Source organism: Corvus hawaiiensis, chromosome 20, assembly GCF_020740725.1.
Source record: "Corvus hawaiiensis isolate bCorHaw1 chromosome 20, bCorHaw1.pri.cur, whole genome shotgun sequence".
Classification (NCBI taxonomy): Eukaryota; Metazoa; Chordata; class Aves; order Passeriformes; family Corvidae; genus Corvus; species Corvus hawaiiensis.
This window is the reverse complement of record NC_063232.1, coordinates 1571346-1599320: the sequence shown is the minus strand read 5'-3', so window position 1 is coordinate 1599320 and position 27975 is coordinate 1571346. Positions and strand designations below refer to the sequence as shown.

The following is a 27975-nucleotide window of genomic DNA, read 5'->3' as shown; positions in this document are numbered from 1 at the left end:
CAAAGTGGCACTTTCAGCACTGCTCTGCTCGGTTTTTTGGCCTGGAGGGAAGCACATCCACAAAAGTTTCCTGCCCTGGGCCTCAACTGCACAGGCAGCCTGGCAGGAGGCAGAACAAATTGTCATAATTGTGTTTAATTAAAAAGCATAAATGGATTATCTTTAGGTAAGGATGATTTATTTAACTAATCAGTCTGATCACGGGGAATGTGCAGTCTGGAGATGGAAATCACTGGGGGGAAATGGGTAATTCCTTCTCCTATCAGTCCCAAAGTGCGGCAGGGTTTCAGCACAAAATCCATCCTGGAGAGAGGGGCCAAGCTGGAAACTCCATCCCCAGGGATTTCTGAACATCCTCTCACCCAGGGCTCTTGCACTGGGGTTATTATTTTCCTTTTATTTTGTGTTTTCAGATGAAAACATCTGCCTGGTCCCCTTCTTGCAGAGTTTGTGCCACATCCCGTGGGCTCGGTACTGGGTTCTGTGGACACACCAGCCCTCGATCTGCAAACCCCACGGGCTGGGGAGGGTAACCCTGGCTGGAACAGAGCTGGCAGTGCCACTCCAGCCGTCCCTGCGGCGTGGGGGACACAGTTGGGACACTGAGCCCAGGGCCAGGCACTATAAACACCAAACGAGGATAATTAATTGACCATCTGCTTGAAAAGCCAAGAATAAGGTGGCACTGAGATGTGACTGCCATGGCAGGAGCCTCCAGAATACCCCCCCAAGCTGAGTGCTTTGGGTAGTGGTGCCTCACTCAGACATCCTGAGCTGCCCCTTGGATTTCTGCGAGTGCTCTTTGGTTTTGGGAGGTGGAGGTGCTCTGTAGGAGGATGCAGAGCCTGGAGCTGGGGGTTTGTCAAGGATTAAAAGCCGAGGGAAGGTGCCAAGCAGCCCCTGCTCATCCACAGAAGTGTCTTTGCAGCCCCCAGTCCTCACCTAAGCACAGACCCACTCCCTTGTTGTGGCTGTGTGTTTGGGGAATTATTTGAAGCCATCACAACATGAGCTGGGAAATAAGGCACCTGTGGTGTTTTCTGTTATTCCTAAGAAAATTCTCCTTGTGTTTAATAGGTGATGTTTAATAAAAATGAAAATGAGCTTATCCTGAGCAGGCATGCACGCCAAAAGCTGGCATTTAAATTAGAAATTATGATTTAATAACTTGTCAAGAAACTCACCAATGTAACAGCGTGATAATTATTGAAAAGAGGTTTCATAAATACTGGAATGCCGTGATCCAGGGTGAGAACCGAGCTGGGGAACGCCCGGTGAGCTCTGCCTGGGACTGGGGCTGGGCTGCAGCCCCCTGGCCCTCACCAGGAGAAGGCTCTTGGTGAAGTCCTGACAACAAAAATTAGGAAAAATAAAAAGTTCCGAATGGCCCTGGGAGGTCAGGATGGCTCCTTTGGACCCCCAGAGCCTCCTCTGCAGCCTAGACTGGTTTGCTGGGAAAATTCTCTTTGGTGAGGCCTTATTGTTTGAATCATGGCCCATCTCCTAATTTAAGCAAAATGTTCACTTAAGGACTTCTTAATATATTTTAAATTGCAGTCCTGACTTCCTGTTGGTCGATTGTGGCTCTCGGTTGGAAGGCCATTATTTCTGCCATGATTTACAAAGCAGTTCAGGCAAAATCTGTGTCGTAAATACTGAAGTATTGTAATAGATAATTCCATGGATTTGGATGTGACAGACCCCCTGGAACAAGGCTGGGTTGGCAGGAAGGAGTGAAAAACCCAGGCAAAAGCAACTGACAGGCTCAGGTTTGGGGCTCTGGTTCAGCCCCACATCCCAGTGGTTCCCAGTTCCTTGCTCATCCCTCTCCTTTTTTCCTTACAACTCCCACCCTGGAGAAAACTCTTGGGGATGATGAAAAGAGAGAGGGAAGGAAAAATAACAAACTATGAAAGTGATGGGGAAAGATTGCTCTCCTGTTTCCTCTAAACCAATAAAATGTCAAGGAAAAACTTTCACTCAGATTTTTCCAGTATTTTTCAGTGGCATGTATGTTTCCTTGGAGAAATTTCAGGTCATTCTGTGACTAAATAGTGAGTCTGCTTATTATTCTGCCTGGTGCTCCAGGACTTCTGGTTTTTATTATTTTTTTAAGTGAAAACAACTTGAAAGAGAGAGAGGAAATCTCTTTGACACTAAAACCAAATAGCCACATTTGGGAGAAATTGGAATGGCCTGGGAAAAAAACCAAACCTCTTAGTTGGTCATTTTGAATTGTAAAATGACCGATACCAACCTTCATCATTCCGAAGTGGTGCTGTGGGCCAGAGGCCGCTCTGCCTGGTGGCTCCTGCCGGGATGGGCTTGTGGCACTTCCCACCCCCGGTGTCACCCCCTTCATCCCAAGAAACGCCGGCAGTTTGGGCAGTTTGTGACCGGGCTGCCGCATCTCTCACCTCCCGTGCTCGGCAAACGCGGGGCTCGGCGAGAGGTTAAATTCAGGTCAGCCCTGGGCGCTCGCACGTCCCCGGGAGCATCCCTTGGGAAGCCGCGGGGATGCCGCGCCCGCCGGCTCCGCAGTCAAGGTGAGAGGGGCGGGCACGGGCCCCGGGCCGGGAATGTTCCCAGATCCCCCCGAGCTTCCTGCGCCGGCCCCTCCAAACAAACAGAGCCCGTGGAGAGAGATGGATGGTAAACAACTGCGCCTTTGAAGGGTGACAATGGAATAAATCACCCCGATGCTCTGCCGGCGCTCGGGATAGCGCCGTTATCCCAAAGAACTCTCGGGAACGCCTCCCGTCGTGCCAGGGCAGGGGGTGGGGGCTGCCCTGGGGGGCTGCATGCGGGGCTGTTCCCTCCTACAGGGCACAGGGTTGTGCTGATGGTCACCTTTGGCCAGTGGCCACCTGTGTGTGACACCCACTGAGCTCCCCCAAACGCCTCCTTGGCTCCCCAGCCCGGAGCCCCCAGTGCAGAGACACCCGCGGGCAGCTTTCCCTGGAATTCAAGAAATCTGGGATCAGGGTTGTAGCCCCTTCCAAGGGGTTATCCGAGGATGGGGTGGATTTCTCCTCCTGGCTTTGGCCCTCTCTGCTGGGCCGTGTGGTCCTTCCCCAGCCCCAAAGCTCCAGTGGGTTCCAGGCTCCTACTTTGCAGCATCACAGAACATCCTGAGCCGGAAGGGATCCATGGGGACAATCGAATCCAGCTCCCAGTATTTGCTTCAGGATGGCGGGGTTGGTTGGGTTTGCCCCTGTAAATTCACAGCCCAAGGCTGAGATGGTTTCAGCTGAGAATGGGCACAGCCCTTTGTTTTCAATAAACCCCCAGGAAATGGAGCTGCCCGCCCTGCTGCTCCGGGTACGGGATTCCCAACTTTTCTCTAGACCTGGGTGGGGACAGGAGGATGGAGAAGCACATGAGGAGGAGAGGCATGGTGGGGCACAGGTTTCAACGAGGACTTCCCAGCCCCTGGGCATAAAGTTCAGCAGGTGCTTAAAAGCTTGGTCCTGGGCCATAGAAATTGGATGTTTTTCCACTGACTTGAAAAACAGGGATCTGGCCACTGACTCCTGTGGGTTTAGGGCCAGGGGGCTCCATGCCTTGCACGGTCTTTCCCATAACAAAGGAGAAGGCAAAGAAAAGGAAAGGAAGGGAGACAAAATGTGGAAAGAAATGAGGAATGGTGAGATGAAGTTGTGCTCATTCAGCTCTCTCGGATGCCCAGATCTCTGTCATTAATATTAAGCAATGCCTGACAATACCACTCTGCATTTTCCAAAAGAATAACTATCAGCCTGGTAAACAAACCTGGGGACGCACAAAATTCCACAGGATGTCTCATCTACAGAGGCTTTATGATAAATGTAACAAGGCAACAGCCAGGAAAAAAAAATTATTAAAAAAAAAATTAAAATGTAGAGAATTGACATTTGGAATTGAGCTGAGATGTGCACCGGGAACGCCGGAGTCTTATCGACAAGGGGGGGCACCTGCAGCCCTTTCCTAAACCCCAACCATCCAGGCTCATTTATATGCAGTTATTCACGTGTGCAGTAAATTCCAATTATGTTTACAGATGTCTGCTTAACATTTATGGAAAAGGAACCTCAGCATGGCTGAAATATCCTTATAAGGGTTTGGACCGGGCTCTCTTTTTTTTTCTTTTTTTTTTTTTTTTTACCATCACCAATTTAATTATATTTTGCAGATTTATAAAAAAAACAAATTCCAGCTGAGCTCTCTGATAGAAGGTTTAACATCTAATGCATATATTTCGTTGTATGACCATTTCAGAGTTGTTCCAGCTGTAATTTTTTTGTTTCCATATTAACTCAGGAGTTTTGTTGGTTTTTTAGACGCACAAAAAAAGCAGCAACACATCAGGGCAGTGAAAGATGAGCAGGTCTTCATGTGGCTTCCTGCTGTAGGTTATTTTTATTCTTTATCTTGGAATTTCTTCCCTGCCCAGGGACCCCTTCACCTGGGCAGGTCCCACACTGAGCACTCCCCTCCAAAGGTGCAGTTCCCAGTTCGAGTGGTAATGTGCATTTCCTGATTCTCACAGTAACAGGAAAAATGTGAATTTTCAAGTTACAGGGGATTTTCCCCCTTTCCTGCCCTGGGTCTGGGCTCGAGGGGTGATGGCTCTGGGAGGACCTGCCTGGCCCAGCCTCACACCCTTCCCTGGCATGAGCTGGACCTCGCAGGGGGATTCCCAAGGAAAAGGGTGTTTTCTGCTAATTCCAGAATTCTAAAACTGTTCTTTCCAAATGTTTTTCCTCCTCTTTCTCCCTAAATTCCAAACACTCGTGGATTACTACAGCTTGTGAGTAGCAGCCTGGTTCCACAGATGTGTCCATCTGGGGACAGTGCGCGTCCAGATGGGCACCAAGCACTGGCACAGCCCTGGGGTGTCCAAGACAGGGGTTTCCACAAAAAACTGAAGGGTCTGGCTGCTTTATTGGTGCCCACCTCCACCTGCTTCTCCTCTGGAAGGGTGCACAGTCTCCTCCCGGAGCCCTGCAGCAATGTAGGACTCATCCCAGATCCCACCCTGGTGTCCTGGAGGGCACCAGGGCCCCAAACACAGCTGTCCCTGTCCCTGCGCAGTGTTTAAGCATTGCCACAGGCAAAAGCTTTTCCATGGCCGTTTTTAAAGCTGAGCAAGTCAGTATCTGTGGTGTGGAAGTACTTGAATTCAAACAGGGAATGAGGACAGCGTGGTGCTTGGAAATGGCATTTCCCTCCCGTGTGAATCCTCAGCCCTGAGGAATATTAATAGGGGTCTGAAAAGCCACGGTAGGAAATGGCCTTTGCAGAGCACACCAGGCCCTAAAGCATCCCTCAGACACAGCCCTAAAGCATCCCTCAGACACCAGAGTGACCCCACAGCACCTGAGGGCTCTGCCCTCTGCCTCTGCTTGTCCAGGCTGTGGGGGGAGGTGGGCAAGGGAGCCTTTCCCTGTGCTTCCCGGGGCAGGGACACAATCTCCTGCAGGTATGCAGGAAAGATTTGTTTTGAATAGACACCTTATTGATTTTGTGTGAGGGAAGAGCAGGGATTGTGCACAGAGCCTGGAGCTGCTCCCACTGCACCTTGCCTTGTGCACAGACACCACGGGCACAGAGCTGCCAGGAGAGCCACAAAGGGAAAGGAAACACTTCCCTCCGTGAGCTCTGGAGCAGCTGCTCTGGTTTTACAAGAGAAGTGAGAACAGGGACACAACCTTTGGTGTGTGTTTAGGTTGGGGAGTGTGCAGGTGATCCATGACTCGGAGATCCACCAGGGGCTCCCGCAAAGGCCAGGCTGGGATGAGGACAAACACCCATCCCAGAGGTTAAGGGACCCTTTGGGATGTCCCAGTGCTCCAGAAGGATGTCAGGCCACATCCAAGGGCAGCAGGGTTTGGTGCTGTGGGGAGGGCTGTATGTCCCTGTGAGCTCGGCACAGCAGGAGTTACTGAGGGATTGCAGAGAGGGTGAACGGGAGGTGATGCTGCGGGGAGAGAAACTTATTTGATCTGAGGGTGTATGTGGAATAAATACACCGGATTCTAAAAATGAGTTTTGTTTATTAGCACACCCTTAAGGAAATAAATCGTACATCATTAGGAGTGACGTCTCCTCAGCAGCCAGCGCCGTTATTATTAATGCATTTATCTAATAACCATGCGAGTTTCTCTCAGCCATTTATTCTGCAATCTTAGAGCCTTTACAAATATTGACTAATTACAGCCATGTAGATTTTATTTCAATGTCTGAAAAAGCCACATTGGTAGGGAATTCTGCAGACTCACAGTTTCTGAGCCTGAAGTTTCTGCTCTCATACGTAGGCAACATCCCAGCTCCTGCAGCTGCTTGTTCTCAGCGGGGATGGTGAAATTTCACAGGCAGGAGGAAGGGACTTGGTGAATCTGCTCACCAGGGTCTGGGGAAACAAGGTTTGCTTGTTTGCAAGGGAAAATCTCCGGTGCCTTCACAGTGATGCTGATTTGGGGGTGGATGCCTTGGCCTCTCCGGAGCCACCTCCACCTGTGGGTGGAGAGAGAGGAGAGGAGCACCGTGGGGCTGGGCTGGCATGGAGCTCCTGGGCCCCAGAGCTCGGTGACACACTCTGAAGAGCCACAGGAATGCCAAGGAAGGATTTTATTAGAATAATATTTGTTTTTTAAAGTGCTTCTGAGCATGGAGGGTTGGTCCTTGGTAGTGCCAGCGCATGACTCTGCCCTGCGTGGGGACTTGCCCTGGGGCACAGCGGGGACAGCAGGATCCTCATGGGGATGGAGCTCAACCCCCAGAAAAATTAGCTGGAACTAGTGAAATTACACATTCTAGACCAAAATGATCTGATTTTTCTCATCCTGAACACAGCATACTGATGTATCTCAGGGTAATGGGATTGTGGCTGTGCACGCCACGTCCTCGCCGTGGCGTTGAGATGAGCTGTGCGCGCGTCAGCCACGCTTGGAGCATCACTCAGGGATGAGGGGAAGGAAACAGAGGCTTTAAATGTGCGTGGGGAGGCACCCAGGAGTCAGGGACTTTGCTGGGCTCGAGCTGCACTAACCCAGCTGCCCAGACTGGTGTGTGGGGAGAAGGAAGGGCAGGCTGGCCAGAGCCTCCGCAGCCTCTCAGAACCTTTAAAATAGAAAATCATATAAAGAGGATGTGATCTAGTGGCATAGCAAATGACAGAATCTATAGATAGAAGATTAGTCAGGACTAAGCTGATGGATACAAACAGAGCCAGGAGCTCTGGACTCACCGTCACACCTGTGAGGGGAGTCTGCGGTGCTGTGGTACCTGGCCCAGGTGATGCTGAACCGAGCTCTGCCCCTGCGTCTGCATTTTTCTGGCATAGTCCTGTTCGTCTGGATTTCAGTTCTTTTTCCCAAATGTTCTGCATGACAGTGATGTCAGCTCCAAAAACTGACATTCTGCTGATGACAAAAACCGGTCTGTGTTGAGAATCCTCTTCTGCAGCTACTTGAGAAGGACACGTAAGGCAGCAGCCCTTTCTTATACAGATACGGAAGCCAGTGGCAGTGTTGGGCAGACAAGCCCGTGTGGTTACTCCTTTCCCAGCAGGAACAGCTGCTCCTGGTGGGAAGGAAGGCACTGTCCACTCTCAGAAAGAGGAGAAACAAGGAATTTGGCCAGAGTCACGCAGCAAATCAGTGGCAGGAGCAGAGGGGAAGGTCTGGGCTCCCACTTCCCTCCGACACTGCCGATGAGCCGCTGCCTCCGCACAGGATCCGTCTGCGTGTCAGAGAGGGGAGATTGACTCTCACTCCCAGGGAAGTTCAGCCACTGTGAAATTAGTAAATTACACAGGCCCACAGAACTTAGGAAAACAATATAATCCTGGGGGTACTGAAATAATTAATTTCCTAATCAAGTACACCTTGCTTTTTAAAATTCGCAAATGGCACTCTGGTCTGATTCCCCATTTCAGCCACCCCAAGGAAGGAATATTTTGGGCAGCAAAGCCAGAGGGGCCCGAGGCAGGGCTGAGTCCCCCCTGTCACCGCAGGGGCTGCGGGGCACCGGGAAGAAGCGGCCTGAGCACTGCAGTGACCTCAGCGAGGGCTGGGAGATGCTCTTGTGGGAGGCTTTGCTGTGCTCTGGATCCAGCCCACGACCTGGGAGGGAAGAGCCGGAGCCACAGGGCTCCCGCAGAGGTTTTGTGCTGGGTTGTCTCCTGCTCTCGCTGCACCCTTGTTTGGTTTAAATCACTTCAAATGCGGAGGTTGTCAGACAAGACAATTAACATGGGGAAGGGGGAAAGTATTACCATCCATTATTTGCCATAACATGAATTTAAGCCAGGAAGTCAAATGATAAAATATGTGGTGAAAAGTGTTGGTGGTGGGAGTGCCTAAATGAGTAATAGCCCTGGGCTTCTGAGCCTTGAACTTAACGTGCTAAGTAAATCCCCGAGGTCAAAAAGTATGAAAATTGTTGCAGCTTGGGGAGATATATTTTAACTTTGGAAAAGGTCCGTGTAGATCCGCTGCCGGGGTCGGGGAGGCAGATGCTGAGCGGCCGCAGCTCCGGGACTTGGACCGATGGTCGGGGGATGGGTGCTTGTTTTGGGGCAAAAAAAAATTTAAAAAATAAATAATAAAATAAAATCAGGCAAAGAGGTTGTGGGGGGCGCGTCTTGGCCGGGCGGGATGAGCCGGGAGCGCTTTGTGCCGCCGGGAGCGGCTCGGGCTGGTCCCCAGCGCCGCAGCTCCGCCGGGAGAAGCGATGGGAAGGGCGGCTGCGACCCCCCGGGATCCCGGCGGAACGGGCCGGGCCGGAGCGGGGCCAGCGGGGCCAGCGGGGCCGGGATCCCGCTCCGCTCCGCCGCGCTCCAACTCTTCCCCTTTAAAACTCCTTCTGCCGCTCGCGCTGACCATGTGGCTGGATTTATGGAGGGAGATGTTTTAGCAGAATCCCCCCGAGTCCCCCATCAGCCCTAAATCCCCAGCCCGCGCTCCCCGGGAGCCCTCCTGACACAGAGCATGCCAAAACAGCTTCGTTTTGCCTATGCATTAGCAATCTATTTTACCTTTTTGACATCTCTCACACATAAAACCGTAAGAGAGAAATAAAATATCTGTCTCTGGGCGAAAATAAAGCTTTGCCTCCCTCCTGATCTATAGGATATAAAATAAAGCCATGGCTTTGATAGTGGCTTTTCCTTAGACCGGAGTTGCTTTTGCACACACGGAGACAATGAAGATGGATGAGTCGGGAGCGGTGCATCCTCCGGGGGTTCGCTTCACCCTCTTTTTTTATAGCCCCCCCTCGCCCCCGCTGTCTCTCCACTTTTCTTTCTTTTCTCTTTTATTCGTCTTTTATCTGCCCTTTAACGAGTGAAGGATCCCGCTCGGCTGTCACACACCCGCACCCCCGCCGGGCTCCCCCGGAGCCCCCCGCGCTGCCCCGCCGGGCCCCGCTCCCGGCCGGGCTCGGGGACCCCCCGGCCACCACCGGCCCCTTCCCGACCACTTCCCCGTCAGTCAAAAGCACAGCCGCACACCTCGGATTTGTAATTATTTATTAACTATATTTCCCATAAACAATGCATGAGCTTGGAGTGTAAGCGACAACATTTAGCGACGTGGGAAGAAACCCGGGAGGGCTAATCACGGGGGAGGGGGGGCAGGAAAATAAATAAGGAAAAGGAAAATAAATAGAAAAGAAATAAAAGAAAAGGGAAAGGCGAGCGGAGCCGGGGGGTGACGGTGTGGTGTTTACCCTCAGCATCGACCCGAGTGTGGCAGGATAAACTGGGACCTTCTAATACATAATTTAAAGATTTCTTTCTTCTTCTTCTTCTTTTTTTTTTTTTTTTTTTTTTTTTTCCCCAAGCTCTTTTAAAACAAACCTGGCGATGGATCCTGTCCAGCCGTGGGGTTTATTGCGCGGGGATGTTCTGCAGGCTTAATTACATCTTAACTTCAATATTTGGATAGTGCATTAACCGCATATATATTTAATCAGGCGGAGGCGCTCTTTCTGCGGGGGAAAGTGCTGGGGACGGGGGAGAGGTGTGTCCCCCACCTTTTCCTCGGGCTGTCCCCCACAGCGTCGCCCGGGGTGGCGGGGGGGGGCTCCGAGATGCCGCCGCGCTTCCCGCCGGGAGAGACGCCCTGTGCCCCGGGCCGCGCTGCACCGGGATGCGGAGGGGTCGGAACCGGAGCTCCGGGCCTCCCCCTGCCCCCGCCCCGTCGGGGAAGCTGCCGGTCACCGGCCCCGCCGCCCGCTCCGAGCCCGGCATCATCCCCGAGCCCGTGCGCGGTCGTTGAGAAAGGTTAATAAGGAGGGGGAAAAAAATCAAATCAAACTAAAAATAAATGGGAAAAAGAGAGAAAAGTGCTGTCGGGGGATGGATGCGGTGGAAAGCCTCTGTCAGTGCGTGGGAGGGAAGTTTTTGCCCGGCTCGGAGGGAGAGAGCGCTGGGGATGCGGGGATGCTCCACAACGCACCGCGGTGTCCCCGGCGAGCGGGCACCGGTACCCCGCAAAGGAGAGAGAAATCCCATTACCGAGCGCAGCGGTGGGGAGAGGGGACGATAAACAGGGTGATGTTTAACTAAAAAGACGGGAACGACACCAATAAAATGCAAATTTAAACTCGCCTGAAAGGGACTTGGGTTTTTTCTTCGGTATTAGATTTAAAATTAATTTGAGTTTGGGTTTATTTGGCTTTTTTTTTTTTCCTCTTTTTTTTCCCCCTCTCTCTTTATTTGGGTCTCGTTTACCATTTTACTTACACTCTATTTTTTAAATTTTTTTTTCCTCTTTTAATTTCCCTCCTTTTTCCTTTTTTTTTTTAGTTTTTAAATTTCCCTTTTTTAAACATCTTCTAATTTCCCTCTTTTCTTTCTTTCTTTCTTTCTTTCTTTCATACTCTCTTAATGTCCCTCTGTTGCAGCACTGGGGCCGGCCGGGGTTGCTCTGGAACATCCTGGCCAGCTCCCCGCGGGGTTCGGGTGGGCTCGGCCCCGCCTGGGGCGGGGGGCTCGGCCCGGGAACGGACCTGGGCGAATTGCAAAATACAATGAAAAACAAAAAAATCCCTCCCGTCCCAAACACCTGGCCCTATAAGGGGGCGGCACACGGTGCTGCTCCCTCGGGGGACTTTCCCCGGCCCCTCGGGCTCCCGTGGGTGCCCCACGCCGGGACACGCGGGGCACAGGAGGCCGGCCGGGGTAGGCCGGGGATGGTGGGGTTTGATTTTTCGGATTCTGCTGGAGACAAGGGCGGGCATTTTGGCCTCTCAAACGCCTGCTCTGGGTCGGGGTCCCCGCTGCGGGGGGGTGAGGCGGAGGGGGGCACGCCACCGTCCCCACTGCCCCCCTCTGTCTGCGCCGCCTCCTCTCCCGAGCGGGGCTTTGGGGGGTTCGCCTGGGCCGGGGCGGGCGGACAGAGCCCCGCCGGGAGCCGCAGCGCTGCGGGGGCACCCCGGACCCCCGCGGGGAGGGGGTGGGCACGGCCTGCGGCCCCCGGGGAGCAGGGGAGAACCAGATGCTTTCGCTAACGCCTGGGAAAGGAGAAAAAAAAAATCGCTGTGAAAAACTGGTGCTTGATGGACACGAGATGCTCATCTCCTTCCCCTCATTCATCCCCACCGACACATGTCACCGGGGGCCGCGGGGAGCGCTCCCCTGACGGCAGCCCGCAGCTGTCGCCTTCCCGGGCGGCAGAGCGGGGCCGCCCGCCCGCGCCGGCCCCGCGGCTCCGCATGAGAGCGGCCCATGTGCGGGGGCACCGGGCGGGGCGGGCCCGGGGCTCCATTGATCCCCGCCAGCGGCGGCCAAGCGAACCGACAGCTGCGCGGGGGGAGCCCCGACGGGGGGGAAGGATGATAGCGCGGACGGAGCCCCGGGGCTTTTAAACACCCGCAGGAGCTCCGAGGCGATGTCTTGGCCCGAGGACAGCTCTGGAATTGGTTCTCCCAGCCCGGATGAGCTCTGCATCCCCGCCGGTCCCGGCTGGCCCCCGCGGGGAGCGGCGGGCAGGGCGCGGAGAGGGTTTGTTGCCTTCCTTTTCCTTTCTGTCTTCCAGTTGATGCCTTCCCCGCTTTTTTGTTTGTTTCTCCCCCCCCCCCCCCCCCCCAAGGACGAGGAAAACAGACGTGAAAGAGAGCGGGGGCAGTGGGTTCGGGCGGGGGATGCTACGGGCTTTGGGGCGGGCCTCCGCCACTCCCGCGCCCAGCCCCGGCTCTCGGTCGTGTGAGCAACCCCGGGCACGCTCGGACCCTTCCATCCGCCGTTCCCCTCCTAATTCCCCGCCCGGGCTCAGCTCGCTGGGACGGGGAGGGGGACGGGCTCCGGGGCCGGGAGGGGCCGGGGCCAGGCAGTGACACCTCCCCGGAGCGGTGGCTCCCGACGGGCAGCAACGCACCAAGGAAAGAGAGACCTCGTCCCTCCACACCGCCCCGGTACCAACCAGCCCCTGGAAGGTAAAAGCGAATTAATTTTTATTTACCAAAAAAAGAAAAAAAAATACAGAAGGTACATGCCGGTGGCCGGTGCTCCTCGGCCCCGGACGAGCGCCGGTAACGGAACCGCCGCGAAGTTACCGGCGCCTCCGCTGTGCCCTCAGCGGTCGGGCGGCCCCGGGCCCGCCGCCCCCTCCCCACAGGCACGGCCCCGCCGGAGCGTCCCGAGCCGCAGTCCCGGCCCCGCCGCACCGCTCCTCCCGGGAAAAGCGGCCCGCCTCGGAGTGAGTTCTCCTCGACTCCGCGCCCCGCGGAGACCCCCTCCTTTTGCCGCGGGGGAATCCACGCTGAAGCGGGACCTCGTTTTTTGCCGGTCCCCAGCGAGGCGCTCCGCCGGCCGGCGGCGGGCACCGGGTCCCTCTAACGGATCCGTGACCCTGCGGGGGTGCCAGACCCCATCGAGCGGCCGCGTCTCCTCGTGCCCACCGTCCCCGCGTCCGTGCTCCCACACACCTACCGCTGCATGGCGTTCGGGGGGCCGGGCCGCTCGCTCGGTGCGCCGCTCGGTCGCTCGCTCGGCGGGCCGGCCGGCGCGGCGCGGGCGGAGGCGGCGGCGGTGCCCCGGCGGCTCTATAAAGGGGCGCGGACGCCCCGTCCGGCGGCGGCGCGGCGGGCGCGGGGGGGCGGCGGCGGCGGCGCGGATTGGCCGCGGCGGGCGGTGACGTGGGCGCGCGGTGCATAAGGCTGCGGCGGCGGCGGCGCCGGGATCATGCAGAGTCCCTGCGCGGCCGGACGGCGGGGCCGCCCCTCTGCCCCGCGCCCTCCGCCCGGCCCGCCCGGCCCGGGCCCTGCGCTCCGCCACCGCCGGGCCATGCCACGCCGCGCCCGCTCGGCGGGGACACGGGCGGCCGCCGCGGGTAGCGATGTGCGGCGGTAGGTAGGACGGACGGACACAGCCGGGCGCAACGGTGCCGCCGAGACGTCGAGGGAGAGAGAGAGAGAGAGAGAGAGAGAGAGAGAGAGAGAGAGAGAACGAGAGTGAGCGGCGGAGCGAGGAGCGGCGGAGCGTGTCCCCGTCCCCGCGTGTCCCCATCCCCGCGTCAGGACGCGCAGGGCGATGTCGCCGCGGCAGCAGCCACAGCCCGTCTGACCGCCGCCGCCTCTCCATGTCCCGGCTCGTTATTTATTGTTGTTATTATTATTATTGTTATTATATTTTTTCCTCCTTTGATTTCTCATTGGGAAAAGCACTTTGACTCCTGACTGCTCTACCTCAGACCTTAGAAAAACTCACCACGCTCGCTTTTTGGCGGTTTTATTTTTAATTCTTTTAATTTTTATTTTTCTGAGCGCCGATCTTTATAGCCGTTATTGTTCTATTGTTACTATTATTATTACTATTATTATTATTATTATTATTATCCGTGTGGTTGGTAGCGGCCGGGATCCTGCGGCTGTGTCGAAGCGCTGGGCAGCGGGGGGTTCTCCTGTGTACCCCTCCTAGGACACTCGAACGAAGATTTTTCTTCTTCCTCCTTTTCTTTTTCTCCTCCTTCACTTCTCCAAGGCTTTTAAAACACACATACACAAAAACAAGAAAAAAAGAGAGAGAAAAAAAAACAAAACAAAAAACAAACCTACGCCGGTGTTATCGTCTTTTTGAAAAAAAAAAAAAAAAAAAGAGAATTGTTGTTTTTATTTTTTTTTTTCTCTGACACCTGGGAAACCGCTGCCCCCCTCAGAACTAACCAAAGACAATGGTTCACTGTGCAGGCTGCAAAAGGCCGATCTTGGACCGGTTTTTGTTGAATGTACTGGACAGGGCTTGGCATGTGAAGTGTGTTCAGTGCTGTGAATGTAAATGCAATTTGACAGAGAAATGCTTTTCGCGAGAAGGCAAGCTTTACTGCAAAAACGACTTCTTTCGGTGAGTACCGGCCTCCGCCTGCCCCCGCCGCTCCTCTCGATTCGTTTTTCACCCCCATTTTTTTCCCCTTTATTTTTGCTGGTTTCCCCCGTTCCCAGCGGGAACCACAAGCGCCTCTTCCCTCCCCGTGACACGCGAACATCTCAAATCGCGGTTGTTTCTCCCGGTGCTCTCGAGGACGGGGGGACGACGGGCGGGGGTCGGGCCCGGGGACGGGCCCATTGATGCCGCCGCTTTCCGCGTCCCCCGGCCGAGCTCGAGTTGCCCAAAGTTCCTTCCAAACTATCGACCGGCGGGGCGGTGCGGGCCGGGGGGAGCACGGGCACCGTCCCGGGGCCCGGTGCTGCAGAGTGGGGTGACCCCGCCGGAGCTTTCCGCGGCCGCGGCGCTGCCCGGGCCGGAGCCCGGCGTTGTTCCCGGTGTCGCCCGGAGGGGAAGGCCCAGTGCGGGCGCTCCGCGGGCCCAGAGCATCCCGACCTCCCGAGCCAGGCCGCCCCGAGGGCAGCGACCCTTCGCCGGTGGATGGACGGATGGATGGATGGAGAGGGAGGCGGGGAGCGACGCTCGCTCGCCGCCGCTCTCCCCGCGCATCCCGGCCGGCTGCGGTGCCGGCATCAATCCCGGGCTCGGAGCGGCCGCCGGTGCCGCTGCCCGGCCGGGGCCCGCCGCTGGACACCGGCGCTAAGGGCAAGGACCGGCTCGGGGCCGGGGTGGCCGCGGAGCCCCCGCCGCACACCGGCACAACCCCGGGCCCGGCCCGGCGCAGTGGAGCGCGGCCCCGAGCCCCGCCGCCGCTTCTCTCTGGGCGTGGGGACCGGCACTGCCCCGAGCCCCGCCGGTTCTCCCCGGGAATGGGCCTGGCCCTGCCCCGGTCCCGGTTCCGAGAGCCCCGCGGGGCACAGGAGGCCTCCGGTCCCGCTGTACCCCGGCTCCCCGCTCCGGCCTTGCCCACACTGGCGGCTCCTCCGGCCGGAGCGTGACCGCGGCCGGTACCGAGATACAGAACGTGCAGAATTTCTGCGTGCTGTTTGTTAGAGCATCCTTAGTGTAGGTATCGGGGCGCGGGGACACCCGGACAGCGCAGCCCCGGCGCTCAGCGATCCCGAGCACAGCCCCGCGCCCGCTGCCCAGGCCGCATTTGATTTTTATTTTTAAAAGACATAATGTCGGGAAGAGAGAGCGTTCTGCGGGGATGCTGTATTTTATTTAATCCCGTTTTGCATGGCCGAGCAAGGTGTGTGGAGGCCGCGGCTCGGGGCGCGGGGCCCGCGGTCGGTGGGTGCTGCTGAGCCGCTGCCCGGCCTCTCTCCGCAGGTGTTTCGGGACCAAGTGCGCGGGTTGTGCCCAGGGCATCTCCCCCAGCGACCTGGTCCGCAGGGCGCGGAGCAAAGTGTTCCACTTGAACTGTTTTACGTGTATGATGTGTAACAAGCAACTCTCCACCGGCGAGGAGCTCTACATCATAGACGAGAACAAGTTTGTCTGCAAAGAAGATTACCTAAATAACAGCAATACTGCCAAAGAAAACAGCCTGCATTCAGGTGAGGGAGCGCGGCCGGGGCGATGAGGGCGGGGATGCGTTCAGCACCGGCTGCTCCTTGGGATGAGATGCTCCTTTCCTCCTTTCTTCTCCTCTTTCTCCTGTCTTCTCCTTTCTCCTCTCGCTTGTCTGCTTCCTTCTCTCCTCTCCCTTCATTCTCCTATCCCTTTCTTTTCCTCTCCTTCTTTTCTCCTTTTTTTTTTCCCCCCCTTCTTCTCTTTCTCTTCTCCCTTCTCTCTCCTCTCCCTCGATCCTACCGCTGCCCGTCCCTCGCGGTCAGTATTTCCCCCCCGGCCGAGTGTGACCCGGTTTGTTCTCCCTCAGCCACCACCGGCAGTGACCCCAGCCTGTCCCCCGACTCTCAAGACCCCTCCCAGGACGACGCCAAGGACTCGGAAAGCGCCAACGTGTCCGACAAGGAGACGGGGAGCAACGAAAACGACGACCAGAACTTGGGGGCCAAGCGGCGGGGACCCCGCACCACCATCAAAGCCAAACAGCTAGAGACTCTGAAAGCCGCCTTCGCGGCCACCCCAAAACCCACTCGGCACATCAGGGAGCAGCTGGCACAGGAGACCGGCCTCAACATGCGGGTCATCCAGGTATGCTGCCTCGGGGCACCGGGCACGGCTCCGGGGGATGCGGGGGCAAGAAGGGGCCGGTGCCCGGTACCCTCCGCACTGCGGGGCCCTGGAAACCCCTCCGGCCTTTGAAATCGTTATTCCCGAGGCATCCCGGCAGCTTCCGATGCTTCCCAGTGCTTCCCCAGCCCCGGCCGGTCGGCGGGGACAGAGCCGCGGGTTTATGCGCAAAAGTCCTAAAGAAGCTGCAAATAGTATCGAAATTAATAACCAGAAATGTGAGGGGTTAATGGGTAAATAAGAATGACAACGCGCTGGAATTATTAAAAGGTTTATAAACCCGCAGCGCTGGGGTAATGGGGGGTTAAAGGACCATTAAAGACGAGGTTAGATTGGAGAAGCTCAGTGTGAGGGTAATTAGCAGTAATCTTGTCAGGGTAATAAGAATTAACTCAATCATTCTTGACCTGCAGCCGGCGGGGAGCGGGGCCGCCGTCACGCGTGGGTTCGGTCGCGTTTGGAACGCGAAGGAGCGCGGCTCGGGGCGCACCGGGCCGGAGAGACCGGGAAAGGGGAAAAGTGCAGCCCCGGGACGGGGATGGAGATGGGATGGAGGGGAAGGGGGCGGCGGGGCGGCGGCGGCGGCGCGTCCCGGGCTCCCGTGAGCGGCACCCGCGGCTCCCGTGACCGGCGCCTCTCCCGCCGCCCCGCCAGGTCTGGTTCCAGAACCGGCGCTCCAAGGAGCGGCGGATGAAGCAGCTGAGCGCGCTGGGCGCCCGGCGACACGCGTTCTTCCGCAGCCCGCGCAGGATGCGGCCGCTCGTGGACCGGCTGGAGCCCGGCGAGCTCATCCCCAACGGGCCCTTCTCCTTCTACGGAGGTGGGTACCGCACCCCCCCCGCGCCCCCTCGCTCCATGCCGGGATGCGGGGACACCCGCGGGGCCGCGCCGGGCTCCTGGCTCGGCTCCGGGCGCCTCTGGCCGCCGTCCCGGGGCCGTCCCGCCCGGTTCCCCGCCGCCCATCGTGGGGCTCTCCGCACCCCGGGGCCGGCGGGATCCCGGCGTTCTCCCGCTGTTCCCCCGGTGCTTTCGGCAGTGCCGGTTTGTGTCGGTGCCCCCGCTGCTCTGCGGGAAGGCGGTCCCGGGGCTGCCGGAGCCCGGCCGGCCCGGTCACACGTTTCCCCCTCGGGTTCGTGGGTGACACCCCGAGCCCCCGCCGCAGCCGCGCCGCCCTGGGAGCGCTCCCGTGTCGTCCCCACTCGGGTACCTGCCCGCATGTTACCTTCCCTCTGTCTTTCCTTGTCCACCAGATTATCAGAGCGAGTATTACGGCCCTGGAAGCAATTACGATTTCTTCCCGCAAGGACCGCCTTCGTCTCAAGCGCAGACCCCCGTGGATCTCCCGTTCGTGCCCTCCTCGGGGCCGTCAGGGACCCCGCTGGGGGCCATGGACCACCCCCTGCCCGGACATCACCCCTCGAGTGAGGCTCAGCGCTTCACTGACATCATGTCGCACCCCCCGGGAGACTCGCCCAGCCCCGAACCCAACCTGCCCGGGTCCTTGCACTCCATGTCCGCAGAAGTTTTTGGCCCCAGCCCCCCATTTTCGTCGATATCCGTCAACGGTGGTGCTAACTACGGCAATCACTTGTCCCACCCTCCAGAGATGAACGAAGCAGCTGTGTGGTAGCTTTAAAACAAACTGGGTCTAAGTAAGTGATGATCATCTAGTCTGCTTATTGTTATGGTGTACAGAAATGAAATAATATAACATCTCTCCCGCCCTAAGACAATATTACCTTGGGAACGAACTGAATCCAATCGCTCCAAGGCAAGCTTTGCTCTAGACCAGGACAATCTCCATGTTATGGTTGTATCAAACAAGCGAGGGGACTTTTTTGTACCATTGACAAAGAAAATGGGGAAGCTGTACAGTAAAAGTGCTGCCATTCCGTAGGATGGCGTAAGTTTGATTACCCTGTTGGATGTCATCCTAAGAGCCACAATCCTTAGAAACTTCTCGTTTAAAAAAAAAAAAAAAATTAAAAAATAATTGAATGAAGGAAAGGTCAAAGAAAAGGGGAAAAAAAGCTTCAAGAACTCTCTATAGCATTCCCGGTTAAGGATGGTTCTGGCATTATGAATCTGTTTGTTCATTTTTGTCTCTCAGAAAGTTCGACAACAAGAAACTCTTTTTAGCTTCAGCCATTTCAGCCTGCTGGCGATCAGGTGGGACAACTTTTCCTTTTTCCTTTCTTTTTTTCTTTTCTCTTTTGTTTCGGTTGTTTTGTTGTGGTTGTTTTGTTGGTTTTTTTTTTCCAAAAATAGCAAATACTAAATGTTAAGCCCTCAGCACCAACTCTTCTACCTTCACAAAGCTACACGTACAAAACCTCCTCATCATAGCAAAGGTCACCACCCAGACCTCTAACGAAAATGACTTGAAAAAACAAACAAACAAACAAACAAAAAGTATTCTACCTTCACAGAGAGAGAAAAGCTAAACAAAAAGACTCTATTGAACTAAAAACAGTCAACTGTTTACGTCTAATGTTAAATTCAGGAGCTCAATGTTTTACTAATAAATCCTGTTTTAGAAAAACCTCTTGTTCAAAAGCAAAAGATTTTGAGCAGCCAACCAAAATAGTTCATTTTCTTTTCTGTAGATGTTCTAACAGATTGCAGGGCTTGTGGTTCACTGTGCTAGTTTGTAAAAGGTGTTGTTTACAGAAGGCAAAGAAAAAAAACCCACAAAACCCAGACAGTTGCCAAATAAAGTAAATATATAGCACAAATACTGTAAGGTGCTTTGCACCAGCAACCCGAGAAGGTGTTTAAAAAGTGTTACAAGGTTAAAAAAAAAAAAAAAGACAAACAAACATCTTTGCTAATTTTTAGTCCTGTTGAACATTCATGGAATTGTTAATATGACTTATATAGACCCACACAAGTTTTATTTTTGTGTCTTTAAAATAAAAGTCCAAAATATTTAAATTTTATGGTCAAATATGCAGTCAACAGCTGCTACTTTTTTCTTTATATATTAAATTTCTCATATGTCTTTTATTGTTCTAATGAACCTAAGCTTGTGTGACCTCCAGTGCATATTAGACCATTCACTGTATGAAAGAAAACATGTTGGATAAAATTTGTGCGTTTTTAATAAAATTAGAAAATCTGATGTTTAGATAACTTGTGTTTCATTTGATGTTTTAAGCAGTTTTTGGAAATTGATTCTCTTGAGTAAAATAGCCCTGAGAAAGAATGATCCACTTTGCTGCTAATCCTGGGGAGCTCTTTTGCTCTGGTAGAATTCTAAGCCCTAGTGTCGATGCAGACAGCGGCCAGAGGCAGCTCCAGCCTTTCTTTCCATCTCCAGGCTCAGTTGTTGAAGTCCAAATACCCTGTTCCGCCATGCTTTAAATTTTAAAATTCAGAAATAATCAAATGATTCAATATCTTTAGTTATTTGTGGTCTGTGTTAAGAAAAAACATTTGAAATGCTGATTTTATGCGTAAACAAAAATGTGTTGTAAATGTAAAATGCTCGCAAGGATATGGTTTGCAGTTGATCCCGTTTTAGTTTATTCTCCAAAGGCAATTTTCCTTTTTTTTTTTTTTCTAATTGGATGGTTTGGACACAGCATAACCTCAATGTCCTGAAAGTAATTTGAATCCTTTTTTCTTAGAGCTGAGGCAAAGTCAATGGTTTGGTGGCGTTTGGTCGTTCTGAAGTTCTCTAAAGGGCAGCGGGGGAGAATATTTTGCTTTGCACTCGATACAGCCTCATTCTCTCGGAGAAAAATGAAACAAAAAAATCCTGGAGCCCTGTGAAATGCCAGATTTCACGTTTTAATTATCAATCATGGCAGAATCCTGAATATTCAGTTCTTCAAAAGCAAAAGCCTCGCTGATTCCGAGAGGACTTTGACCTGTGTTAGAGGCAAAGAGTCAGGTTCGGTTCTGGAAAGTCTCTGCTTTAAATGTGTTCCACCTGCTGGGTTAATGGAATGGGACGAGCTGTAATTGCATCTCTCCCTTCCTCTCTCGACTCACCGTGGCTTGGGCTGGCTTCTCTTTCATTTGATGGAGACACAGGATTTTATGCTAAACCCCAGACTTCCACATTCCCAGTGACTCCATTATTTCTCTCTTTGGACTGGGGGTGGGAAAAGAACCAACTCCAAATGCTTTAAAGTTGTATAGTTTGTGATTTTCAATGGTGATTTTTGATTTTGTTCACTACCTAATTTCTATGCCCAGCAGAGGGGCCACCTAGATGAAGCAATAGTTCACTTTAAACACAAAATGTCTTATATAATAACAATATAAAGATAAAAACTATCTGCAAGGGGTCTGTTAGTGTTTCTAAAAAATAATTCATGCTTTATTAAATACAGGGGAGACTTCTTAAACTCCTGGACTCCGTGTCTAACTCATTTATTTGCCTTTTGTGCTATTGCCATGTTTTGTTGCTCTGGTTTGCATTTATATAAGTGGAGGAACGGGTGATTTATTTATTCCAAACTTCTACTTATCTGGGAAAGATAAATACTGCTGTTTGTGCTGCTGGGCTGGGCTGCTGCTTTATTGTTGAATCAGTGATTTTAAATGAGGATTTCACCAAATAGGTTTGTTTTGCAGGAAATTTTGGGGGGTTTATTTCTTTCATTTTCTCTTTCTTTCTTTTCTTTCTTTTCTTTCTTTCTTCCTTTCTTTTCTTTCTTTCTTTCTTTCTCTCTTTCTCTCTTTCTTCCTTTCTTTCTTCCTTTCTTTTAGTAACGAGCTCCTTGTACCGTTTATTCTGTGTTCATTTAGGCAGCTACACGGCTCGGTTTAGGCCAGTGTCAGGCTCGGTTTAGGCCATTGTTAGGCTCAGCTTAGGCCAGTGTTAGGCTCAGTTCAGGTTATAAAAAGGAGAGTTTGTCTTTTTGTGATGCTCCCATCCCTTCCTTGGGGCTTTGCCCAGTTTGGGGGAGCCCAGGAGCCGTTCTCATGGCTGAGGCCGAGCGCGTCCTTCGCTCTGGAGGCCCCAGCCCTGTGGAGATTGGAATTCTGTGCTCCTCAGAGCGAGCTCGGTGCGTCTGAAGCCCCTAATCCAGCAACAATTGCGCAGTCAAAACTCCTTTTGAAAGCATTGTCACGTTGGGTTCTTGTAAGTCCTTGTTTACAAGAGCATTTCCATTGACTCCGGCGGCGTTCCCGGTGAATGGACGGATGGATGGATGGATGGAGGCTGGGGGAGAAGGGCCGGGAGGAATCCCGGGACCCTGGGCTGCCTCTGGCAGGAGCGTGCTCGTTCTCTGAGGCCGAGGCCGAGCAGCGCCTGGCTCTGTGTCCGTGCAAGGCCTCCCCACGAGCCTTTTGGGAAGTAACTGCTCTCTTTTGATCTCTCCTGCCTTTCCTGCTGCTCTTTCCGTGACCACGGTGCCGTGTCCCAGCAGAGGGGACCCGGGTGATGTCCCTGCCCAGGCCTGGCTGCTCTCCTGGCTCAGCACGGCCGGGAATGCTCGGCCCTGGAAGGTGCCAGGCTGAAGATCTGTGCACAGCCATGAGTCACACCTGCACCAGCCCCTCGGAAAAGGGTTCCAGGCACATCCTGTGAGTATTACCCGCGCTGAGCTGCTCTGTGGGAAGGGGATTTGTGCAGGTTGATCAAAGTGTCTGTAAAATGCCGCGAGTTTCCAGCAGCCAAACTCCCGCTTTTGGCCCAAACCACCCCACGCTGTCCCCACCGAGGCTCCTCTCTGCCCATTCCCTCCCTCCCCAGGCCCTGCTGGGATCTGTTTGCTCCGGCCTTTGCTTGGGGATGGAAAGGGATTTGGGAAGGTCTGTATCCCAGGAGTAAGGATGGACTTAAATGATGATTTGTAGACCAATGATGTGTGATATTTTAATGCCTGCACACTGGTGCTGAGCCATGGGTACAGGATACAAATGGATAAATAAATATAATTTTAAAATATCAGTGGTGATTTCCATACTTTTGCCATCCTAGGAAGTGGCAGATATTGCAATGTCCTCTCAGGAATGGTTCCTTTTGCCATAGGCTGGATTTTTCTATCTGGAATAACTGTGTTGTCTTTAAGCTTTGCATGCTCTTACAATACGAAATAGAAGAATTTGCAATCTCCCTTTCTGTTCCTACCCCTAATAGAAAAATTCACATTTACTAAGTTTATCTATTGATACATATCCTTCTGTGCTGGTGAGCTGGGAACAAGGAACTGTGATGCTGGAGCAGGTTTTGGAAGGTCCTTTCTTTGTGTCTGCCACGGCACTGGGCTGCTCAGCATTCCTCATGCCAACAAAACACCCAGGAAGTTTAAATGAAATTAGTGGGTCCGTTAAAATATATTTTGGTTACGAATCCTTGTGGGATGTGTTTATTCGCCCATAGTACTCATGGTGGTTTAGCTACAGAGCATGGGCTCATGCTTGGAAAGCCGAGTTTGCTGTGGCCTGGAGAGCTGTACACTCAGGAAATGCAGAATTGTAATGCAGGAATTGGAGAGGAAATGTGGCCTTGTGGTGAGGTGGCCTCCAGATTCCTAAATCCATGTCCCTGGGGTTGCTGGAAATGTGGTTGTGGGATGTTCTTGGGGTGCTCTTAGGGTGTCCCTGCAGGGCTGTTCCCCTTGGCACACGGGATCACTGTTGGGGATGCAGTTGTTGTTTTTGTTGGCATCTCATGGGTTTGTTCTGGGAGCATCCCCTGGTGACACTGCTGGGACAAGGGGCTGACCGGGCTCTCTTACACCTCCTGCTCCAGGATGTCACCAGACTCAGGGGCAGCTCTGCCTTGTGCCATTTGGGCACTGTTCACAGTTCAGAAATGTTAAGAATTAGGGACATTTTTCCTGCTTGGTTCTACTACAATCTCCCTTCCTGAGGAATCTGACCCTGCACAGAGGCTGCTGGCACCCCACGTGGTTTGGGAGGAAATCCTTGGCTCTGCTCAGCCAGGAGCCCAGGGCTGCAGGGCAGGGCTGGCCTGGGTCTGCCACAAACTCCCTGGCCAGCGTGGGAATTGTCACACAGCACAGACTGGAACCTGGGCTGGAAAACACCCCCTGGTTTCCTCAGACCTGGAGTGAGAGGCATTCCCAGGGGCTGTGAGGGATTTCTGGGAGTGAAGCCCCTGGGAGAGGCTGCCTTGCACACTTCCCTTGTGCCTGTCTCTGTGTTGGCATGGCTGTGCACAGGAGAGCACGCGTGTGGTTTCCTTGAAAATCAGACATTTTGCTCCTTCTAAAACCAGTTTTTGTCTAGTTTTTAAATTGCCTTTGGGTGGCCTTTAAAATTCTTATCTGCTGGAAGCATCTTTAGGCTGTGCATCTCTTCAGACACACTCTGTTCCTTCTATTTTTCAACGTAGGAAGCATTAAAGGTTGATAAAATCTTTAAAACAATTGTGTTTTTTGAATGAGGGCTGGGTTAGGAACAGCAGAAGTACTCAAGTAAATAAAAGCACAGAAGAAAAATACTAATAAATATTTATAAGGAGAGTTTTTTATGTACATAATCTAAATTTTATGTAATTTGTTTCAGTGGATGGGGTTTGTGTGTGCTCTTTTCTGCTTCCCTCCAGTTTTTTCACTTCTTTTTTCTCTCCTTTTCATGGATAAATTGTGCTGCTGATTTAAAAAGAAAATTTTAACTGAACTGGCATGACTGAAATGGAAAAGGTCAGTTTGGAAAAGGACATTTGCTCGCCCAAGCGTTGGCAAGATCAGCCCCAGCTCGTGGCTATTTTTGGCCAGCACGAGGCCCTCTCTATGTGGGTCAAATTTTGCTGTTGATGAAGCAACTCAATTAAATTCAGCAGAGGTGACTCCAGGGCAGGTAATTCCCGTGGATCTGGCTGGAAATCCCGCTGGAATGGGTGTCTGTGGGGCCGTGGACGGGCTGGGAGTCCCTCGCTGGTGATGCCCGAGAGGCTCCGCGTTTCCACCAGCACCCTTCATTGCTGTGCTTGGCTGAAGGGACGGCTCTGAGAGATGGATTCACATTAATGACCTGTAATTGTACACACACAGGAGGATGACACGGTCCTTCCCTGCCAAAGCTTCCATCCAATCTGACAACTCCCCAAAAGCTGACGAGCTCCACGGATACAGCAGCGAAAGACGCTGAGTGGGAGAGATTGGAAGCCCTTTTCACAGCCCAGCCTGTTCCATGTTCCCTTGTTTATCTGCTCTGGTTTAAGGGCGTTACTCTCATTTTAGCAAACAGGCATGCAAATCAAAAAAGTAAAATTAAGAGGGAAAATGCCAAAGAAATGATGTCAGCGAGGCTGATGGAGTTCCTAAACAGGCCGAGGGTTTCTCGGAACCGACCACAAGGCAGGAAAAGCCTTTCATGAGCACCTTAAATGAAAATGTATCGATACCTTTTTTGTACCAATATTCCCCCGCTCAATTCTGAGTCCCAGGCACAGTGGCATGGTTGGAGGGCATGTGAACCAGAAATTAAAACCCAGCCCTGGAGTCTGATTTAATTACCCTGCTAAGTGAAAGGCAGAGGACAGAGAATAAACAGCAGCAAAGGCGACTCTGTGGGTGAAATATTTTAACAATCCCTGACTTTCACAGGCTGCAGTTGCTGTTTGATGTGGCTTTGTATTGACTGCATCTCCTCCTGAAAAATTGTGAATTAACAGGTCCTGTGGCTGTGGGAGTGAGGTTGGGGTGACCCAGTGGTGTGGGGTCCCCCCACATCTGAGCACCGTTTTTGTTTTGCATGGGTGTAAGTGATGGATGTGGGACACGAGAGGGACAGGTGAGCTCTGCCAGGACCCCTCGAGTTTACAGCTGCATGGACGTGGATTTTAATGCATTGCTGGATTTGGGATTTATATGGAGCAATTGTCCCATTAGTCTCAGTGGGTGAAATCCTGATCTCGGTGGCCCGAGTGTCAAAAACGCCGTGACTTCAAGGAGCTCATTTTTTACTCCAAAGGACTAATGCAACTCACTGCGTATTTTCTATTAATTCTACTGGGTATGTTTTATTTAACCATCACTAAAAGCCTCTCTCCCTTCATTAACAGGGCAATTCATTATTTGTGAGGGTAGAGAACATCCCTTTTTCACTCTAAGAGTGCAGAGGTTTGAAAATGCAATTATGCAGGGGAGTCTTGGCACCAGTTCTTTGGTTGTGTGAGTGGTTAGTTACTCATAAGTAACTGCACAGGTAAGCACTCATTCCTGCTACTTAATTTTCCACGGATTTATTTCTCCAGGCTCCTCCCTTTGTTTATGGTGGCATCTGGGAACAAAATACCAACAGACTCAAAGGGGAAAAAAGAGAAAACCTAGAAGCAAAGCCAGGGAAGACACACTGTGCATGCCTCCTGGTTTATAAGTTTCCTGGTTTTTCAAACCATGTTTTAGTAAATAAAGAAATGAATTATTTTTTTTTAAAAACAGTGTTTAATTTCTCATTGCTGGAGTAGAGGCAAACCCCCATCACCGAATGTGCAGAGCATCAGAGCCATCCATCCTGCCGTGATAAAATAAACTATAGAACTGAGCTGGATTTTATGCCGTTGTGTATTTTAAGGTTTTGGGGCTTTTTGCTGCGAAAACGTGCGTTTTCAGTAAATATTGGGTTTTACATCAATCCAGCGGTGTGTTGTCACCAAGGTGCCCAATGTCACCCGGGTTCACGGGGAGGGTCGCAGCGGGTTGAGAAGGGGAGGGCGATGTTTGGGTTTCCAGCCGCCTCCCTCTGGGTGCCTGCCGGGTTTCTCCAGCCCGGGCTGGAGGCGATGGGAATTCCTGATATTCCTCTGCCCTCTGTAGGAGAAGCGCCCGCATGAGCCGTGCTGAGAGACGGCACCGCGCTCCCAGCACAAATCGCCTCCCGCTCGTGTTCGTGGCATTTAAAGGCACGTCGGGGACAGGGAGGACAAGAAGGGGACGAGCATCAGCCTGCTCAGGCTCACAGGGCGCCGCTGGAACCTTCGCAGGTGAAATCCCAACGCCGGTTGTGGAAAGCCCAAATGCGGGAGCCCAGGCTGATCCCTGCCTGTTGTGGGGTCTGGAGCTCAGACCTACATCTGCAACTCGCATTGGAGAGGCCGAGTGGGGCCCCTGCTCCCTTGTAACAAAATCTGTGCCAACCTCGACCGCTGTTCCCCAGTTCCAGGCAATTCCTTGAGTGGTGGGGCCACCTCAGTCCGGAAAGGGGCCGGGAGGGGCGGTCAGGGGGCAAACCCGGAGCAAGACCCGGTCCCTGGGTCACGCCTGCATCGCTTGGCGCTGCTCCTCGGCCAGAGTTGGACCCCAGGAGCAGAAATTCCTGGATCCCCCGTGGCTGGTGTAACTCTGGTGTAACTCTGGAGTAAGGATCCGTCTGTGAGCAAGGACTGAGCTGAGAAGCCAGCTCTGGGATCTCTCTGCTGGGAGAGCGACTCCAGCAGAGGCCACAAAATATTTAATACGGGACGGGGCAAGAATTAATTCGGTTCTGCGCAGCTGGAGAGGCTGAAGAAGTTCGACGTTGACTTAAAGCAAGAGTCGTCATTTCGTGCATTATTAACAGGACTCCGCTGCTGTCCTGCCGTTATCCGGTACCGTGAGACCCCAATTCCCACAGCCCGCAGCTATCGGGAATCCCCCGTTAATGACGGGAGGCCGAGGCGGCGGGCGGGGGGGCTCGGGGGGGTGGTTCTGGGGGAAAATCGCTGTTTGTCACTGTCCCCCCTGGCCGCGCATCCCGGCCCAGACCCCTCCAGGCAAGGGGGGACACTCGCGACGTCCCGGGACACGGCGTCCTGGCTGGGACGCCGCCATCGCTGCCGGCTGGATCGCGGGATCATTCCCGGCTGGGTCCCGGTGTAACCCCGCCATCGTTCCCGGTTGGATCCCTCTGTAACCCCGCGATCCTTCCCGGCTGGGCCCCGGGACCGCTCCCGGTCGGATCCCGGCGGGCCCGGGGCGCACCCCCCGCCCCTCAGGCCCGGCCCCGCCCCTCAGGCCCCGCCCCGGCCCCGCCCCTCAGGCCCCGCCCCGCGCTCCCTCACGCTCCCCCCAAGATGGCGGCGCCCTTGGCGCTGCGGCTGCAGGCGTTGCTCGACCCCCGGCCCGGCCCGCGGGACCCCGAGGACGACGCGGAGGAAGGTGCGGGAGGAGCGGGGGAGGGCGTTTGGCACCGCGGCCGGCGGCGGCGGGAGGAGGCCGGCGGGGGCGGCCCGCGCGCTGCCGGAGCGGCCGCACGTGGCGCCGCGGCGGCGGGGGGCGGTCGGGCCCCGGCGCCCCGAGCTGCGGGCGGAGCGCGGCGCTCCCGCTGTGCCCCCAGCCCGGGGGTGACCTCAGGGTTCGGGGCTGTGTCGGGGCTCGGGGTTGCCTCCGCCATCGAGTTCAGCTCGGGGATCGAGCCACCTGTGGGATCAGGGATGTGTCCAGGATCGGGGTTCTCGCAGAGACTGGGGCCGCATCCGGGATCAGGCCTGTGTTAGCCTTAGCCTGGCTGGTCTCTGCAGTCTGTGTGAGAGCAATAGTATCTTGTAAGAAACACCTTAG

The 27975-nt window shown here is 54.0% G+C and overlaps 2 protein-coding genes and 1 long non-coding RNA gene across 3 annotated transcripts in view; 2 read left to right on the top strand and 1 right to left on the bottom strand.

The window, feature by feature from the left end:
• Positions 1–6015: 6015 nt before the first annotated feature.
• LOC125336461 lies at positions 6016–12985 on the bottom strand. The gene is made up of 2 exons (XR_007207757.1): positions 12917–12985; positions 6016–6495 (listed from the first exon to the last, which is right to left on the bottom strand). It is a non-coding gene; the product is annotated as an uncharacterized LOC125336461 (long non-coding RNA).
• Positions 12986–14044: 1059 nt separating this feature from the next.
• Positions 14045–19634, top strand: LHX1 (LIM homeobox 1). The gene is made up of 5 exons (XM_048324955.1): positions 14045–14326; positions 15641–15867; positions 16191–16468; positions 17162–17327; positions 17758–19634. Exons 1-5 carry the CDS (start codon positions 14157–14159, stop codon positions 18135–18137), a joined length of 1221 nt encoding a protein of 406 aa, XP_048180912.1. The 5' UTR covers positions 14045–14156; the 3' UTR covers positions 18138–19634.
• Positions 19635–27466: 7832 nt separating this feature from the next.
• The window catches only part of AATF (apoptosis antagonizing transcription factor), a 37297-nt gene continuing 36788 nt past the window's right edge, over positions 27467–27975 (top strand). The window contains exon 1 of the mRNA XM_048324744.1: positions 27467–27573. Within this exon, the coding sequence (XP_048180701.1) occupies positions 27489–27573 (85 nt within the window). The 5' untranslated portion in view covers positions 27467–27488. The remainder of the gene's footprint in view (positions 27574–27975) is intronic.